The sequence below is a fragment of the Rosa chinensis genome, chromosome 3 (assembly GCF_002994745.2).
Source record: "Rosa chinensis cultivar Old Blush chromosome 3, RchiOBHm-V2, whole genome shotgun sequence".
Taxonomy (NCBI): Eukaryota; Viridiplantae; Streptophyta; class Magnoliopsida; order Rosales; family Rosaceae; genus Rosa; species Rosa chinensis.
This window is the reverse complement of record NC_037090.1, coordinates 46806520-46819116: the sequence shown is the minus strand read 5'-3', so window position 1 is coordinate 46819116 and position 12597 is coordinate 46806520. Positions and strand designations below refer to the sequence as shown.

Below are 12597 nucleotides of genomic sequence, written 5' to 3'. Positions count from 1 at the left end.
TCAATGAAAGGAAATTCAACTAAATTTGGCATGAGGCAAGATATCAACAAGTTCCGGAACATGAATTTCGAGACGTAGAATTCAAAACAAATTGCAAACCCTCATTTACCGAACTTGTCCCGCACACCCAACTTCGTCCGCTACTGTCCCGTCACCAGTGCACAGTACCTGCATCCATACTATTGTAGGGGTGAGCTTTCGTCCTTGCTGTGCAACAGAAACTCTACCTCGACTAGGTTTGAAAACCAACAGATAAATATTTGGAGCTCCAGTATGAAAACATGCTTAAACCAAGTATTTAAAAGAACGACAAACTTTTCTTAAAATGTTTTCGAGAATCGATGCATGTTACTCAATTGACTACGCGCATTGAATCTTACCCGATGGCCGGTCCCATAGACCCACTACACGACCTTAACTCAATTTAGTTCATCACCAGGTAAGCGTAGCGAGAGCGTCCGCTACCTAGCTACACACACTGAATCAGGTAGTCTTTATGATCGCTCAATGTCAGACTGGTGTAGCTAACCCTCCGAAGGTTTAGGGAATCGAACCCAAGGAAGTTAGTGCCCCTTTCGCTCTCAAGCCATCACATCTCTCATGATTTGGTTAGTATGCATTGCATTTTAACGTAACGAAACCATACCACTTAACATGCATCATTCTAATAACAATATATAAAAGAAAATCACTAACCGAGGAGAGTCTTAAATTCCTACCTGGATTCTGATGCTTTCTCTCATGTACTCTGAGAGTTGCGAACCTTCCGTTCTTCGGGTAACTGGAGTCCTAAATTCTGACATAATGATCGTTAATAATCCGTTAAACACTTATCTAAAATCTCGACGATTATCTAATTGTCCTACCAACCTTTCCTAGTTCGACCAGGATTAACCAAGGTTTGACCGATGTTGACCAATCACGACTAACCTCATAGACCTCATATACCATTTGCTCGATATACACATACCTATACCATTCTGGAAATCTGACAGAACACCAAATTTTCAACTTTTCACAAACATTTCCAATTCACTTAATAATCACATCTCATAGTAATTCCTCTCAAATTACTGTGGGACACCCATCATTAAATCAAGCCATTTTTACAACTTAAACCATTTTCACATATCCCATATACTCAATTCAAAATCACAATGGGTGTACCTAATTTACTCTTTAGGCCACTTCCACCACATAATTTCAATTCAACTATTACCAAATACTAGTCTTGAACAAAAATGCATCAACCTTTCCGTTCAACCAACAGCCAAAGCAACACTGACAAACATCAACGTGACCTTTTCCAAAACTTCACGAACTCAATTATACCCTTAATCAAGGAAACCAGGACGAAGCCAAGAAGAGCCGGAAAAGTCGCCGGTAACAAAGAACACGGCAGAACCGAGATGAACCCAGAAACGAAATCGTCAAAACGTGATCCAATTTTAAAACTAGTTACATAAACGTGTATAGGAAAGCGAGACGAGGAATTTCCATACGGAATGCGGCCCAAGAGGTGGCCGGAAATTACAGAAACTCGTCGGAGCAGTCGCTGCTTCTCACCTTCGAGTCTCCCTCCTCGTCCGGTGCATGGGCGATCAAAGGCCACAGGCGTGACGGCGACGACGAGACGAAGATGTTGGTGGCTGCTCGCAGTCGTGGGGTGGCCGGACGGCATCCCTCTGGTCGGGTCTCCTTCTCGGGTCGCAGTGGCGTCCGGGTTAGAGCTCCCAGTTCTCTCTCTCTCTCTCTCTCTCTCTCTCTCTCTCGTGTTTTCTAGATCACCTGATCTGGTCCAGCAACTATATAAGCCCCTCTTCTTAATATCTAACCGGTGTGATCAATCGGTGGAATTATGGATGGCTGAGATGAAGCGGTGGCTGGATGAACGGCCACGATCGCACAGCAGAAAATTCCATTTCTCTAAATTATTTTCTAAGATCCCATAACTTCGAAAAATCACTATAAATAGCTCGGGTTCCGGAAAATACCTCAAAAATTTTCACGAACTCGTCGTGTCTTGTACTTTATCATCGAACTCTCAAATCGAGGATTTCACTTCATGAGAATTTCTGAAAATATTCTCGAGTACTTTAACGTTTATCGAGATCGATAAGTAAATTATCGAACTATTTCACATAAGCTCAATAAGCTTTTCCGGGGTTCACACATTGCCGATACCAACTGGTTCTTCAACCTGTCGCCGCGCCTGCTCAGAAAAGTTTTTGAAGAAAGGACGTGTAACTTCTTTGGCTAGAACAGAGAAGCGCTTATGGTCCGAGGCAAATGGACTGCACCGGAAATTCCCGCCATCATCCCTAAAGCTTTTTTCAAGCGCGCTGGTATGCCTCTTTTCGTTTCCCTCATCTACTTCGCAGTCACTTTGTCATGCAAAATTCTGACGCTGCTCTTTCCTTCTTATGTGTAGCGTACGTAAGAGAAATGAACAGCTTGGATAAAAGAACATTAGCAGCACTGAAAATGGAGTGCTGCTCATTTTACCTCTAAGGTGGAGCTTGAGGACATCTCGAAATCTCGGGCATGAGTGATTTATTCTTGCTATCTTCAATCTTTAGATCCCAACCTATCGAGAGAAGAACTACTTCTACAGGTCAATGAGTTGGAACGCAAATTCTTTATTATTGAACATACTCCTTTGTTTGTAGCAAGCCTCAAGATCGAAGAGGAGTTGGAGAAAAAAGAAAGTGTCAGGATGGACATCAGGCGTGTTAAGTTGCCTGCACCACATGGAAGAAAATCTGCCAAGAACCCGAAACTGACTAAGGGCAGTACTAGAAATGCCCGCAACGGATTTGAGAAGGTTCGCAGTGAGGCTGAATCTAGTCGTGGCCATAAGGAAGCTTCAGAAACACTCTCCCTGCCTTAAACCAATCTCCTGAATTTACCACGCAAGTCAGCTAGTGACCACTCAGTGATTTTCCTCTCTAACACTAACTTTGTGGCTCGCCCAAATGTTTCATCGTCAAACTTGAAGCCCTCTTTACAGCTCACCTTCCCAAAGGGTGATGACTCTTACGTGCTGGAGGGTGACCCAATTGCCTTCGATAAAGAGGCATGTTTGGCGGTGGCGCAAGCTTTGGCCCTGAACGATGTTGACCGCGAGAAGCTTTTCGGGTTGAGCATGAAAGATATCTCGACACAGATTTCCCTAGGCTTGTAGTCGGTAATTCTATCGTCTCATCTTTTCATATCATTGCAAAAATTTTTCCAATCATCACTTAATTTTTCCTCTTTGTAATATTGCTTTTTGCAAATGTAGTCTTCATCGATGGCACAACATCTCATGATGGGGATGGAAGCTTCCGAAATCCAGCTATGGAGACTCATAAAAGAAGCTCGGCAAGAAGCTGAAGCCAATGCAATAGAATTGGAGGAAACGCGTGCAGCCTTTGAGGAAAAATGTCAGGTGGTAGATGCCAACGAGGCAACGAGAGAGAAGTCAGAGAGCTGAGGACCAAGCTGGGAAATGAGATTGTCAATAGAGCAAGGGAATTCGATCTGAACCAGAATGAGATTAACAAGAGCTCCTGCAAGTACTACAGCCTGGGATGGGTTCAGGGCCAGCAGACCGAGAAGGACAGTTTTTTGATGAACCAAACGCATTTGACTTGGGGATGGGAGTGCATTCGTCAGAGTATGATTGGATCCCAGGAATGGACCCGGCAGACAAGCCAGCTGAAGATGATGCCGACGAGGACACTACCTGATTTCTCGTCTAGCATAATTATCTTAGTAATATTTAGCACTATCTTTTCGTTTTTCTTTCCTGTTTTGTAATCACGGAGAAACTTGTTTGCTCTTGTACCTCACTTTCTTGCTATGATGGTCTGGGCCTCTTTCATTTCGTGGTCAGTTTCTAGCAGGGTTTAGGAGGGAAAACTTGTCATGGTCGTTTCACCCTAACCAAAATTCATTGCTTTCGTAGTAAATTCTTGTCACAGGATACAACTTCAAAATGAAAGAGGCCCAGACCATCATAGCAAGAAAGTGAGGTACAAGAGCAAACAAGTTTCTCCGTGATTACAAAACAGGAAAGCAAAAGGAAAAGATAGTGCTAAATATTACTAAGACAATTATGCAAGACGAGAAATCAGGCGGTGTCCTCATCAACGTCATCTTCAGCAAGCTCATTCTCAAGTCAAATGCGTGTAGCTCATCAAAAAAACCTGTCCTTCTCGGTATGTTGGCCCTGAACCCATCCCAGGCGGTAGTACTTGCAAGAGCTCTTGTTAATCTCATTCTGGTTCTGCTCGAATTCTCTTGCGTTGGCAATCTCATTTCCCAACTTGGTCCTTAGCTCGTTGACTTCTCTCTCATTGGCGTCGACCACCTTGCATTTTTCCTCATAGGCTGCACGCGTTTTCTCCAATTTTATCGCATTGTCTTTAGCATCTTGTCGAGCTTCTTTTATGAGTCTCCGCAGCTAGATTTCAGAAGCTTCCATCCTCAACATGAGATGTTGTGCCATCGATGAAGACTACATTTGCAAAAAGCAATATTACGAAGAGGAAAAATTAAGTGATGATTGGAAAACAATTTGCAATGACAGGAAAAGATGAGACGATGGAAGTACCGACTACAAGCCTAGGGTAGTTTACGCCGAGATATCTTTCATACTCAAATCCATTAGCTTATCCCGGTCAACGTCGTTCAGAGCCAAAGCTTGCACCACCGCCAAACATGCCTTCTTTGTAGAAGGCAATTGGGACACCCTCCAGCACGTAAGAGTCATCACCCTTTGGGAAGGTGAGCTGTAAAGGAGGCTTCAAGTTTGACGACGAAACATTTGGGCGAGCCACAAAGTTAGTGTCAGAGAGAGAAATCGTTGAGTGGTACTAGCTGACTTGCATGGTGAATTCAGGAGAATGGTTCGAGGCAGGGAGAGTGATTCCGAAGCTTCCTTGTGGCCGTGACTGGATTCAACCTCGCCGCAAACATTCTTAAATCCGCTGCGGGCACTTCCGGTACTGCCCTCAGTCAGTTTCAACTTCTTGGTGGATTTCCTTCCTTGTGGTGCGGGCAACTTAGCACGCTTGATATCCATCCCGACACTTTCTTTTTTCTCCAACTCCTCTTCGACCTTGTGGATTGCTGCAAACAAAGTAGGAGTGCGTTCAGTAATAAAGAATTTGCGTTCCAACTCAATAACCTATAGAAGTAGCTCTTCTCCCGATAGATAGGGATCTAAAGATTAGCTCACCTATAAATGCTGGGAGAATTATGCTTTCGAGGTAAGTAATCTGTTCCAAAATCCATCCCAATTCAAGTTGTTACTAACTTAAGCATCGGAGTACCTTTTGCAAGTACCCCCACCCATTTCCTTCCAGAGGCTGAGAACGCCAACCACAAAACCCATGTCCAAAGATCGTGACCTTGTTCTTGGAACACGAAGCCCCCACTCCCGCTCCAGTCAGAAGAAGTAGGTGGGGAGATTTTCCGTGAAATTTTTCCGCACCAACATGGGTCGGGTTTCAGTCTATATACTGAATTTGGGCTTCACAAACGTTGGTCACCTTAATTCGGAGTGGCCTTAAGTTTATGTACCGTTCTTAAAATTTTCCCTTTAATAATTGACGAGAGAGATGTCAAATGTGCAGATTTAGAAATTCTTGTAGACAACCGGTCATAAAATACTCTCCATAGAGTATAACATCCTCTATGTAATACGGAATTTAAATTAATTTTTTTATTTCTATCAAGATTGTGAAGAAGATTGTATTAATTTTTTGCCATTCCACATGCTTTGGACTGTTTTGTGCTGCTGTTTATGTGTTATAACCTTGTTTTTGCTATCAACTTATTGGTGGATTGGACATGGAGGCACGGTCGCTGGCAGCCCAGGCGAGCCGAAATTGACAGCTGGAATTATGGAGACTTCTTTACCAGAAGAGCTAAAAAAGAATGCTACCGAGTAGTTCAAACTTGAGATCCCACCTCTAATTGCTAATACAGCACAAACAGAAGAAAAATTACAGGGCAATATCTGGTTTCTTGTGTCTCTTCTTTTTACATTTCTATCTGCTCATATGTGTCACCAACAAACTGATACAACTTATTTTAGCATATCAACCTTCTTGCCCAGGACTCATTCCTCTAGCATCACTGCCATCCAAAGACTGGACCCAAATTCTCTGACCTCTCTCTCCATTTTGCAGGGTCTGTTGTCTTGCACGTCTATCATTTGAATTCCCACCATCTGAAAACTGCGCCCATACGCTTTGACTCTTTCCCCCTCCACTTAGTTCCTCCTCACTTCCTGCAACTGTCTTCAGAAGCTCTGACTGCAGCAGTGGACAGTTTTCCTTGAGCAACTCAAAACCATCCGTTTCCATGACAGCTACATTTAAAGGAGCAATAAGTTTAGAACAGAATTATAGCATGTAGAAGTAAGGAATCCTATGGCCCCACATTCTGGGTTCTGAATAAATAAGGGACCAACTAGGACAACATTAATTGACATAATGTATGGGGTTAAGATTGGTTTAACTATGTTTATAGATTACAGATGAACAAATCCAGAGAATGTTGTCTTAGCAGACTTATGCAACTTATGACAGGGAAGAAGGGAGTCATATATGGCCTTGCATAGTCATTTAAGTGAAATAAATCAAAATATATCGGCATGTGATGTTAATAAAATCAACATGAGTTTAGCCAATACAAGTAGACAGGAAAAAAACTGAATGAGAATAAGAAAATTCTCCTGAGCTTCTCATATCTCATATACCTATATGAGATATGAGATGCTCAGCCTTAAAAATTAAGCAAACATTAGAGGTATATGTATACAAAATGGTGGATGAAAACTATATCAATGCCATATACAGGAGTTTGACAAAAAAACAAAAAAAACAAAAAAGTCATCCAAAGCCCTCTCAGTCCTTGGGGACTGCAATCTCAAACATGGATCAAATATGATTGCTACAAATATGTCAATGTAGCTAAGAAAACTTCCGTGCATAAAATAGAGTTATTCCAAACAAGAAGAGACACGTTAAGGGTGGAGCTACTCATAAAGTCTAAATTTTTAAAATGTAAGAATCAAATAATAGCTTTTAAGCCTGTCATCTGTGCAGGCCATGGTCAAAATGATAGGAGGATCATTTAGTGCAAGGGTCATCAACATTTAAGAATGGGATGGCCATCCAAAGAGAATGATGCTCATAAGGACACCCAGAATCAAACTCTATCGCACAAATGATCAAGCTCCTCCCTCACATCTTCATAAATCCTTTTGTTTCTTTATATCCAAATAACCAAAATGATAGCTATCATAGCACCACATTCCCAAAACCATTGCCTTCTTCTCACATAAAGCTTTAGTGCCTTCCCCTCAAATGGGCCAGACAAGTAGCTGGGTTGACCCACTCAACATAGCCTCCTTAAATGATATTTTCCAAAGGCTAAAGCATTTGGATAATTTAGACACATTGCACATCACACCACTGAGAAAGACAAAAAGAAGGCCTTCTTCACTGCACCATATCACAGGTTTTAATCTTCCCGCACGCAATAATACCTTCTTTTCATCTTTTGCCGGGTAAGGTCTATGTCCCCTTAGCTTTGATGTATTCTATTCTAATTTGTTCATAGAATTTGAAGTCAAAAATATACAAAATAACAATCCATGCTAACACCCATACCTTAAGAGGTACTTTGGCCTCCAAATACAAAAGAGGGAATAAACTGAGTATGAGTGGGGTTGTGCATCAAACGTTCCTCAGCAAACAACACCTTTTCCTCTCTGATCTAAATGGAATGAAACCGGCACTACAGTTTTATGAGTTCCTCAACTTCCATGACATCCAGGCAGTAAAGAAGTTATGCTTTTGAGATTTGGGTTGCCATACATATCCCCATCCAGTTGAAACCCAAATCCCATTCCCCACCAGAAAACTGGAAGCAGTAAATGACTTGATACCATTGAAGCACAAGATTGGAATCCAGCCATTTGCTTTGCTTGCAGTCCATATCCACTCATCATGACAAGGTAACATAATGAGTTTTTTTTTTTCCTCCTGAAATCCCCCTTTCTTTTACTTGCACTTGCATCCCAATTCCCAATCTATTAAATGATTTATTTTTCCTTCATCCATTCCCAACCACACACCACACACCCAACCCACCCCCCCCCCAAATTGCTTTTCCACACAAATGGATTCGAAACACAGAATGATGTTTAATTGGTAAACTGTTCAAAAGATTTTCTGTCCCCTCTTCCACTATCATAAGGCCTCCACAAATATTTCATTGGCCATGTTCCTACTCCACATCACCAGAGTTTTGGCCAAAATCTTGAAAATGCTCTGCTATTAAAACTATCCGACCTTATTTTAATCTAATAGACTTAACTTGAGGTAAAGAACTATTCTTCTGCCTATTTGCACCTGTCAATGCAGAGAGCAGATACCGAGAGTACTGCTTGCTAGAATCTTTTTTTGTGTTGTGTGTTGGGGTGGGGGGGTTCATCCTAATGAAAAGATGCAAGGGAATCTATGGTATGGTAGCCAAAAAGAAGGGTAACGGTAGCAGTTGGTCCAGTCCCAGGAGAAAATCACTCTGATACCATGTTGGAAAAAAAGATTTAGACAACTGACAGAAGAAAATAATGTAACTTTTTTCTTTATTACAGAGGAATAGGAAAATAGGACTTCTATATAAGACATCAAACATGAATATGCTCTTATAGACTTAACTTGAGGAAAATGATGACGTAAATTGATAATCAACCGGCATCAATATTATTATTATATTTTAATTGGGATTCTAAGAATGCAAAGGTCCTGTCCACAGAGAAGAGTGAACAATCCAGTCTACATACAATCTGCCAAATCATCCAAACAAATTGAGTATAACCCAAAGAAACTACCTACAAGATTGATAAGATCCTAGATAAAACAACTTTCCAGCATTCTTCAGTCAACCTGAATGTAAATATACCATAGAAAGCCTTTAATCATATGCATATCATGTTCATAAACTAAACCCATGAACACACAGTAACCCCTGCCCTACAGGCTACGCAAACAAACCCAGCCATCATACGCTTACCCAAACCATTCTGATCCAATATCATCTCCTGTCCTTACTAATCAAATTTCCTTACAATATTTATGCACCACAGTGCTCAATGAGGAGCCACCATACCATACGTAATCAACATTCAAGGCCTTCTACATTAAAAATGAAGAACACCTACATTGGGTGCTATTCAAGAAAACCTCCTTTGGGCACTCTTGATTTTGCTCAAAGGACCTTGAAGATCCAAGGCAAGCAATATCGGTAAGTAGAATCAAGAGTCCGGTACAACTTTTTATTAAGGCAGGAATCTAGCAGAAAGTTTAGTATTACCCAAAACTGTGAGATGATAGCCTTAATGTACCTGAACAGAAAGAACCACAGCCCCTAAAACAAAGATAATCCAATTTGTAAAAAGTATCTGAAGTAAATAACCCAGAAAATCCTACTTTGCAACTGCTATGGTGACATTACAGTATCAGTAAACAGTAGTACAAAATACTAGGGATCAGCTTTCCAACAAAATAATAATAGTAATAAATTAATAATAATCCTAGGGATCAGTTTTTCTAAATAATTTATTTCAGCACCATTAGAACACAACAGGACTACACAAAACGGATTTACTGAACAGAAAAAACAAAATGAAGAGTAAAACAGCCACGTCAAGACGCGATCTCTTATATACTCCAACATCATCCCTCTAAAAGCTATTCAACCAGTTACAAGAGTAAGAACAGCCATTAAAACAATAAATAACCCAATGGAGAAGACAATGACTAAATGAAAACCTTTCATGAAAATTACTGAAGAAATGAGCAGAAAAATAACACACATATTCCACCTTTTTTACATTTTTTTTTCCTTATACTGATTAATAGACTGAGAATAAAACTAATTCAAAGTCAAATGCACTTTTCTTTTTTATGATCAAAGAAAATTTAGAATTCTCAATCTTTATATACGGGATGGAAAATTATTGCTGTTCTGTTCAAGCTGCTACCTATAATTAGTAAGTACCAAAGCTAATTTGGATGAAACTCGAATTAAGATACTTGATATCTTGAATATTTGTCGTAATTTGCCAATGCACTTGATATATGAGATGGAATCTCTAATGTTACTGCGAGTGGTTAAGCAATCCTTGAACGGAAATTACGAGGCAATCCATACAGCAATGTCACTGGCCTTTACCTTCATGTAGTGCTTGTGTTCTGATACATTAAAGTTAAAACATAAGAAGAGAGAAAGAGACGTACCGACAAGATTTTCAGCAGCAAACTTGAGGCAAACAGATTTTAGTTCGACAGCAGAATAGCGATCGGCTAAGGCAAGGATATTCGCAACAGAATTAACAGATATATCCTTGCAGAGAACAGATTCACACATGAGTCGAAGCCTTGTTAAGCCATATTTGTCTGCTGCAGCTAGCAACTTTGCAGCTAATATGTCGGATAAAGAATGCATGCAAGAAGAACTTGACTCTGACAACTCCTCATCCTCAATAAGATTATCTGTATATAAGAAGTGAAGCAAAGCCTGCCCCCGAAAACAAGAAATTAAAGGTCAATTACCATCATTATTGGTTGTTAACTAAAAGAAGTAAACTGAGAAATGCTACCTTAAAGACTTTGGGCTCCATATCGTCGACCAGTATCTCCTGATTGTCCTCTTCGAGTCCATTAAAGAACTCATTCTCGAATTCGGGGGAACGAGCAGCCAATACGAGCTTGTGAGCAGGAAACTTAACCCCGGAGACATTGAAAGTAACATCGGAGCCTTCCCCATTCTCCAAAAACATACCGAAATGTGCTCCGATGTCAGAGTCAGGGACATCAATGGAGTGCAGTCTGGAGCTATCAATGGCGGAAACCACAACGCCGACGGTGCAGTTAATTTTGAGGCAATCGTCCTTGAGGAAGGTGGAGGATTCAAGCATGGTGCGTCGGTAAAAGCGTTTGTAGCCCCTGAACGAACGCAAAGCAAGATATGAAAATGGAAGAAATCACAAACAAAGAAATGGTAGGAGAGAGAGAGAGTTTACAGACCACATGCTGCCTCTGTACTTGAGAGTGTAGGGCCCGCTCTCGAGGGATCGATCGAAATGGGAATGGACCTTGTGCTTGGCGTCGGGGCCCTGATCGAGGAGGGTCAACTCGAAGAGGGCTCGGACATCGGTGCCTTCGCTGGCGAGGGCAATGAAGACGGAAACGTAGGCGGAGTTGTCCTCGGGGTTTTTGCCGTCGGGGTAGAAGTAGATGGCCCACTGGTAACCGCCGATGGTGAAATTCTCGCTGGCAATGTGTTTTCCGACGCCGATGCCTTTGGCGAGAGAGTAGCCTTTGATGAGGAACTGGTGGGAGCCGTTCACCGTCTGAGTCACGAACCGTGAGCTCGACGGCACCACCACACCGACGCCGCTCTTCTCTCCTCCTCCTCCTCTACTCCTGCTGCTCCCTGACGACATTCCTTTTTCCGCTTCCAAATCTCTAGATCGATCGCCCCCTTTCTTTCTTTTCTATTCTATCGCATTTCCCCCCTCCTCTCCTATACCCTTCTAGGTAAGCCCTTTTTTTTTCTTTCTTTTCTTTTTTTATTAGGGGGGGATAAAGACATAAAGTGGGATGGGGGATACTTTTCTTTCTTTTCTTTTTCATGATCAAAGAAAATTTAGAATTCTCGATCTTATATACAGGTTTCCGTTCTGTTGAAGCTGCTGCCCATAATTAGTAAGTTTATCAACTACCCGATTTGATTATCTGAAAGCATCAAGGTTTTAAGTTTCTCCAAAACTGACGAAATTTCCGTAAATTTGAAGTGCCGAAACGAAATTCATATGCTATATCATTTTCGTCAGGAGTTTCCCAAAATTTTCCAAAATTTTCCGTACATTTCTGCGAAATTCTTAATTTCTGAAATATCTACACACAAAAATATATTAAAAAATTCACACCGAAATTTTGTCCGAAAAGAAATTTCTGTGAAATTCGTTTGTCACTGACAAAATATGAAATTTTGATTTTTTTTTTTTTTTTTTCCAATCAAGTTGAAATTGGATACAACAAAACCCTCTTTGCTTTATCTGCTACCAAATTAAAGTACTCATGCTCCAAGTCTCCAACCACATCATGATTCTATTTGCAATGAGGCAAATTATGGAAATGACAGGGGGAGTGGCAAATCATGGCACTATAACCAATATAGTAGTGATGATCATACTACTTATCCTGATGCAAATCGTGAATACAATTCTAGAGCTAGGGATGCACAAGGAAGACGCGATAGTCATTTGTCTCTAAATGAGTTTGAATAACTTTCTTCAAGTCTTGACTCAATGGACATAGGAACTCAATATAGTAATAACCCTAACCCATTCCATTCTCATTATCCTCATCATGAAATGAGTTCTACCTCAGAAAGTACTTACGGAATTGGATCAAGCTCACAAGGTGGAAGCACATATGGCATTTTTTATCATTCTTTGTCCCAAATGTCGTATGCTTCATACAATGAAACACCATATTGAGTAATTCCACAAAATCTGATATATGGATT

General features: G+C 40.9%; 1 protein-coding gene across 1 annotated transcript; it reads right to left on the bottom strand.

The window, feature by feature from the left end:
* Positions 1–5876: 5876 nt before the first annotated feature.
* Positions 5877–11654, bottom strand: LOC112192524 (BTB/POZ and MATH domain-containing protein 4). The gene is made up of 4 exons (XM_024332288.2): positions 11091–11654; positions 10664–11009; positions 10302–10581; positions 5877–6361 (listed from the first exon to the last, which is right to left on the bottom strand). Exons 1-4 carry the CDS (start codon positions 11507–11509, stop codon positions 6090–6092), a joined length of 1317 nt encoding a protein of 438 aa, XP_024188056.1. The 5' UTR covers positions 11510–11654; the 3' UTR covers positions 5877–6089.
* Between the last annotated feature and the right edge of the window lie 943 nt (positions 11655–12597).

Bases quoted from the DNA above. Each gene is read 5' to 3' on its own strand.
- LOC112192524 (XM_024332288.2), bottom strand. From the start codon at position 11,509: ATGTCGTCAGGGAGCAGCAGGAGTAGAGGAGGAGGAGGAGAGAAGAGC. The intron at 11,010-11,090 runs GTCTGTAAACTC...GCGTTCGTTCAG, and splicing joins AAGTACAGAGGCAGCATGTG to GGGCTACAAACGCTTTTACC. The intron at 10,582-10,663 runs GTAGCATTTCTC...TTTCGGGGGCAG, and splicing joins TGGAGCCCAAAGTCTTTAAG to GCTTTGCTTCACTTCTTATA.